This window comes from Sinocyclocheilus grahami, unplaced genomic scaffold, assembly GCF_001515645.1.
Source record: "Sinocyclocheilus grahami isolate Dianchi unplaced genomic scaffold, SAMN03320097.WGS_v1.1 scaffold123.1, whole genome shotgun sequence".
Classification (NCBI taxonomy): Eukaryota; Metazoa; Chordata; class Actinopteri; order Cypriniformes; family Cyprinidae; genus Sinocyclocheilus; species Sinocyclocheilus grahami.
Genome location: NW_015505302.1, coordinates 421,949 through 429,207, shown reverse-complemented (window position 1 = coordinate 429,207; position 7,259 = coordinate 421,949). Strand labels below are relative to the sequence as shown.

The following is a 7,259-nucleotide window of genomic DNA, read 5'->3' as shown; positions in this document are numbered from 1 at the left end:
TACAATTTAAAATATTCACAATTTCACCATCCAGCTAGGTGCATCAACTCCTTCAAAGACAGACAGAAACCTTGGAGTTGAGATTGATGATCAGCTGAATTTCTCAGACTACAACTTCCAGCCAATTCTATCAAACCTCTACAACTAATCCAGAATGCAGCTACAAGATTAGTCTTTAACGAGCCGAAAAGAACACGTCACACCTCTGTTCATCAATTTGCACTGGCTACCAATAGCTGCTCACATAAAATTCAAGGCATTGATGTTTGCCTACAAAACCACCACTGGGACTGCACCCCTTTATCTAAATTCACTACTTCAGACTTATGTGCCCTCTAGGAGCTTGCGTTCTGCAAGTGAACGACGCATTATAGTGCCATCCCAAAGAGGTACAAAATCACTTTCACAGGTTTTTACATCAACTGTTCCCTCCTGGTGGAATGACCTGCCTAACTCAATCTGAGCAGCTGAGTCCTTAACCATCTCCAAGAATCGGCTAAAACACATCTCTTCCATCTTCATTTGACCCTCTAGCAACTCTAACACTCTATTCTAATTCTAATTCTAAAAAAAATCCACTCGAAATCTCTTTTGAGAACCTAGTTAGGATATTTCACCTGCCTCTAACTGGTTCGGGGCCACCAGTTTTACCCAGAACCCTGTCAAAATGGGTAAGACTGTCTTTAGGAACTGAAGCACCTCCTTGCATGACCCATGGAGCCACTTAAGTGTGCAAGGCCCATTGTGTAGTGCATGTCTGCGAGTGCACAAGTGTGTTCCTTAGGATTAGCACTCTTATTGTGTGTGAGGGTACGAGGGCTAAGGCTGAAGCTCTGGCAGCTGGCGACACCTCGCATTCAAGCAACACCTAAATCTACCACGTTCTTAAGGGCAGAATTCAGAGGATTAGACGGCCACAGGGAAAGAAGAGAAGGATGGAGACGCAAAGAGGAGTTAGAGGGGTGTACGCAACCAAAAGAAGAAGAGGAGAACATAAAAGAGAAGCAAACAGAGTGGAAATGAGGGGGTGGAGGAAACACTGCTCCTGCCTTTCATAACAGACAAAAGCTGCTTTTAATACACTCCGGATTAGCAACTACTGGGAAAGGTCAGCCCCCTCATACTGCGTGTGGGTTGCTGTCTTGCTTAACGTGGGGCAGATTTGGTAAAACCATTGAGAAAGCCATTGTGAGGGAGGCGAGGCCATCTAAAATACCCCAACAGATTTGGTTTCCTCAAAAACGCACCAAGCATTTTTTACCATTGGTACACAAATGCAAGCGTGTGAACGTTTGCTTGCTTGTCACGTATTTGGTTTAGCTGGTGTGTGAACAGGTGTGGCGTCGCTCCCGGGCCCGTGTTGTGTAGAGGGCATAAAAGCCTTCGTCAGTGTGCAGAGGAAATGGCTTTGGACCTAAATGAGCTGTTTGGAAGTCAACGGATTCGACAGTCTCCCCAGAGTCTATTAGTGCCTCATATGCAATTCAAATGTTGCTAAAGCATTGCCGAGGTGTTTCTGCTTTGTTCCACATGCATACAGAGAAAAAAAGCCCAGCAGTGCACAGGGAGTGCAACTGTAGATAACAGTCTTAAAGAGACAGGATGCATTAGCATTTATAAACATGTGGAATGAACTTAATTACATGATTTTGTTCAGACAGGCAGAAAATCAGATTTTGTGGATCTGACTCAAATCCGTTTACTTAAATCCGTTGTTTGGAGTCTGAACAGCAAAGAAATGTAGGAAATTTCAAAATATGCTAATCCAATTATTGATATTTGGAAATGCTTCAGTCAGAAATGTCACTCTGGAATTCAAAAGCTTTTAATTTGGAACGCAACACTTATGCAACCTCAAACACAATGTGCCGTACTGTTTATAGTAATTCACAAATTTTTGCTCACTCGTACCCGTATAGCAAACTATGTCACATGCTTTCAAAAACTAGTAGTGAATGAGTGAATTAGTGAGTGTTTTCGGATACAGCATATCACTAAATGTCTAAAATACATACATGTCTCTGATATTTATGTTTCAGAGGCAAAAGAAGAGGAAAAAATCCAGTTTTTCCATCTCCTTTATCACACTGACAAAGAATAACTATTTGTTGTTAATAGAAGGTCTTGGTATTGTGTTCACATCTATATCTTTAAAGGGATAGTTCACCCAAAAATAAAAATTCGTTCCAAATCCATAAGACCTTCGATCATCTTCGGAACACAAATTAAGATATTTTTGATGAAATCCGAGAGCTTTCTGACCCTGCATAGACAGCAACGGAACTGACACGTTCAAGCCCCAGAAAGGTAGTAAGGACATCGTTAAAATAGTCCATGTGAAATCAGTGATTCAACCTTAATTTTATGAAGCTACGAGAATACTATTTATGCGCAAATAAAAAAAATAAAAAAACGACTTTATTCAACAATTTCTTCTCTTCCATATCAGTCTTCGACGCGCATTCACGACAGTATCACGACGCATGGGTGTGAATTCCTCTGCTTGTAAACAAGGCTCAGTGCATCCAGGTTCTACGTCAGAATGCTGGCTCCTGCTACAGCAGCATCACACGTATGCGTCATGGTACTCTCATGAATGTGTGGTGAAGACTGACACGGAAGAGAAGAAATTGTTGAATAAAGTGATTATTTTAGTTTTCTTTGCGCACAAATAGTATTCTCGTAGCTTCATAAAATTAAGGTTGAATCCCTGATGTCACATGGACTATTTTAACGATGTCCTTGCTACCTTTCTGGGCCTTGAATGTGTTAGTTCCATTGTTGGTTTTAAGTGCAATAATCAGGTCCCTACCAACCAAGGAAACGTGAAAAAGATTAACCCAGTAACTTTGTTTTGGGAAGCCTTTTTCTGCAAGCGTCTGAGAAAACGAGCGCTTCAGATTTCGCTCCCTTGGTGACGTGGCAAAGGGATCTTATTATAATATTACTGCCCCTTAATCTGTAAGTTTCCACCCACAGTGCCGTCATTTTGATTTTGCAAGCGACAACGGTGTACCAGTTCTAATGCCATGGCGAAAGTTTGAGCAAAACATGCTAATGGTTCGGCCTTTGGCTGCACAGACGAGCACAGAACACTATTTAGAGTCCCAGCCTCAGAGGAGACAACAGAGCAGTGGATTTATTGATTTATTTACTGTATATTGCTGCTGCCACACAGATCTAAAACAGGGATCCTCAAATTTGGCCCACGGGATCCACTTTCCTGCAGAGTTTAGCTCTAACCCTAATCAAACACACCTGAGCATGCTAATCAATGTCTTCAGGATCATTAGTAAATCACAGGTAGGTGAGTTTGATCAGGGTTGGAGCTAAACTCTGCAGCGCATTGGCCCTCCAGGGCAAGATTTGAGGAACCCTGAACTAAAATAAACAAGTGATTTATTTCCCAGTTGTTTACCTTCACAGACATAACTGACTGTTTTTTTGTAACTCGTGTGTTTTTGACGTAAACTTGTGTGTGAATGAGAACTTAGTTTAGTACTCACATGCTGTGACAGCCGCTTTCTCTCCGTGTGCTTCGGATGTGTGCACTCAGAAAACCGTATATAAGAAGTTTAAACTAATCTGGTTTAAAACGCATGATTTCAGCGTGATAAACAGGATAATCAAAACCAAAACAGATGTGTTTTAGCAGATACGAGCTGTAATGGCACAGCTCTATTTTAGAAAAGGGGGCGGGGAGCAGCACCTCATCTGCGTTTAAATACACAGGCCCAAAAAACAGCTTGTCTCTGCTTCCACTCAAAATAGGCATTTTCAAAATGATATAATAAATGATCTGTGGAGTATTTTGTGCTGAAACTTCACAGACACATTCTGGGGACACCAGAAACGTATATTACATATTGTAAAAAGGGGCATAGTATGTCTCCTTTAATTTGTGTTCCGAAGATGAACGAAGGTCTTATGGGTTTGGAACGACATGAGGGTTAGTAATTATTGACAGAATTTTTGGGTGAACTATCCCACTAGTTCACCCAGAACTAGTGAACTAGGAGTGAGTTATGGAAATGGAAAGACTGCCACAGACTGGATTTGGTAATGCTGAAAGTCTACTGAAACTAAAGCAGAGTGATGAATAGTTCTGTTGAACTGTATAGTGCTGTGTTGACATGTAGACAAGTGTGCTGCATTCCCTATTAAAGCATAGATATTTACCGAGCTCCTTCGCTTTTGTGCAGAGAGTGTGTCGGTCTTTATTTGTGAATCTGTGTTTGGGTGTGTAAGTGTGTGATAGGCCAGTAAAAAAACACTTCTAGTGATGGATTTAGCTTTAGTCTGTGCTAGCATGTAATCTCATAATCTGAACATATAAATTCTGTATACATACATTTAAATGATTATTAAACATTACACATCTCTCATTTAAAGCCCACATATTATTGTATGTATTTTTTGAAGTACAACTGCCTGTTATCAGAGGAAGGGCTCATTGGGACGTCATTCAGTTTCATCCTCTTCACAGGATGCGCTCTGGAAACAGGAAGTCATAGCAAATCATTATGGGAGGTTGCCACGGCGATAGCGATCAGCCGGGTCTATCAGGCAGAAGTCTAACAGGAAGCTCAGAGAGAGCAGAGCGCGGGACATCCCGCACAGCCAGCACTCTAGAAACGCTGCATCAGACAGGCTTAACACTGTGTGCTCTACCAGCGTGGACTGATTTTTTTGTAAGTGTTTCATTATAGAAACACTGTTGAAGGAATTATTAGGGGGAGAGAGAGAGGAGGCGTGGGATTAGGATATGTCACATTTATTACCCACATGAGCAGCACCATGACTGGGTATGAGAAACCGCTGTCCCATGGCTTCACAGAAAACAGTTAGCGGCTGGCTGACTGGGTTGAAGTCATTAAAAATGTTTATATAAGTGCATTATGAAATGGTAGTAATTTTATGAAATGAATGTAATTTGGTTCCCCTGTTTGTTTATTCAGGCTTAATGAGCTGTATCTTCGGGCCTTTCCCAATCTATTCCTCTTTCTGAAATAATATATAATAAGTGGAGTCCAAATGTAACAACACCACACACCCTACACACCCACACACAAATTATATTATCAGCATAATGTCCATGAAAAGTTGAAAAATCACCATGATTTTTTTTGCTAAATTCTAAAACTTTATATTTCTCAATCAATCAATCAATCAATCAATCAATCAATTGAATCAATCAATCAATTAATCAGGATTCAGACTTTGGGGCCCCACTGTATATTTTACAAAGTCATAAATAATCTTTAATTCACAACCTTTAATTAATTTTTTAAGTTGAATGAAAAAAAAAAGTTAATTTATTTTCCAAAATTCTAAATTAAAACTTCTAAAACTTTCTACTTATTTCTGAGTTTAAATCAATCAATCAATCAATCAATCAAGATTTTCAGATTTTCAGTACAATGGACTTTTGGGGTCCATTGTATATAATATTTTACACTGTCATGAATAACGTCAATTCACAATTCATATTAACTTTTAATTCATTGAACAAATGGGGAAAAAATTTTAAATTGGAAAATTAACATCAAGGGGTTTTGTTTATTATTTTTTAATTTCTTACATTTTCTCTTTATTTCTAGGTTTAAATAAATAAATACTCAATCAATCAATCAGATATTCATTAGGTTTCAGACGTTTGGGCCTTATTGTATACAATATTTTACAATGTCATGAATAATCGTTAATTCAAAATAACATGTATTTACTTTAATACATTGCATTGAAAAGTTTAATAGAAATTTTAACATGATTGTTATTGTTTGCTTCTTTTCAAAATTTTAAAACGTTCTATTTATTTCTAGGTTTAACTAAATTTGTATATGGAAGATTTGTAATATGGTTTCAGACTTTTGGGCCCCACTGTATATAATATTTTACAATATCATGAATAATCTTTCATTCACAATAACCTTTCAATCTTTTATTACAGTAATGTTAGAAAAATCAGTGAGTCAATTTGTTCGCAGTTGTTCATGCTGATAAGGCTAATTGAAGCCTCTGTGTTCCTCCAGACAAGCACTAGATGGAATGCGTGATATGAGCAGTGACTCACCCTAAATCTCTCCTCCCAGGGCGTCTGCAGCAGCTGGATCATCTCCAGAGGGCTGCCCAGCTCCGTGATGGCTGTCACCGTGTCCTTTATATTGTTGTTATCCTGGTAGCAGTAGCCGTACAGCTGCAGGAGAGAGCGCAGACATGAGAGCATCCGTCAGATAACAGCATTATGTTGAATTTCACTGTTTTGACCCCAAATTCGGCTGGAGAAGCCAAGCTGGCTAAAGCATGTGTGTGATATAAATGGAAATAAGTTCAAGAGACAAAAAACATGAATTGAAAATGATAGCAAATCAAAGCAAATACATGGGATTGTAGCAGGCGTTATGGGAGCAGACAGACAGACATACTGCAGCTTGTAATCAGGAAACAGCAGGAGAGAGCGCAGACATGAGAGCATCCGTCAGATAACAGCATTGTGTTGAATTTCACTGTTTTGACCCCAAATTCGGCTGGAGAAGCCAAGCTGGCTAAAGCATGTGCGTGAGATAAATGGAAATAAGTTCAAGAGACAAAATACATGAATTGAAAATGATAGCAAATCAAAGCAAATAGCAGGCGTTATGGGAGCAGACAGACAGACATACTGCAGCTTGTAATCAGGAAACGTTGCACTGGCATGTGCTTGTTTGTTTTGTGGGGGAGGTCTATATGTTACGGCCGCTGCTATCAGGCTGTTTCCTTAGGCCTTCCACGACGGGCTATTAGCGGTGCACAATTTGGCTTTTTGCTTACAGAAACATTTTTCTAAGCTATTTCAAGCCAAAGAAGCTAGTTAAAATTAAACAGCATGAAATTTCATCTAAAAAGAAAACAACCTATGGCTGTGTGACCGACTGTACCGCGAGCATCAAAGGAAAAACACCGGCGAGTAATGTCGGGAGGTCGGATGGAGAAAACGGCCCATTATATTACTGCACAGCCAAATGGGTGTTTCAGTTATGTAAGTTAACAAGTTAGTTTCCACATTCATCTGTATCGTAATTATAAACTTCAAAATCTGTCGGTACATGTAAACGTCTATTCCTTAATTTAGTCACATCATTCACACTTGCTAACAATGCATAACACCTCCAACTGATACACTGGCAATGCTAAAATCGTCCGGTGGCGGCATACTTGATGTTATGTTGCCTAGCAAAGTACATGTACACTGGGCCTTATTCCAGAAACACCAACAACAG

General features: G+C 39.6%; 1 protein-coding gene across 1 annotated transcript in view; it reads right to left on the bottom strand.

The window, feature by feature from the left end:
- Window positions 1-7,259, bottom strand: part of LOC107590011 (extracellular tyrosine-protein kinase PKDCC-like) — a 32,270-nt gene that overhangs the window by 11,995 nt on the left and 13,016 nt on the right. The window contains exon 2 of the mRNA XM_016278609.1: window positions 6,074-6,196. Within this exon, the coding sequence (XP_016134095.1) occupies window positions 6,074-6,196 (123 nt within the window). The remainder of the gene's footprint in view (window positions 1-6,073; window positions 6,197-7,259) is intronic.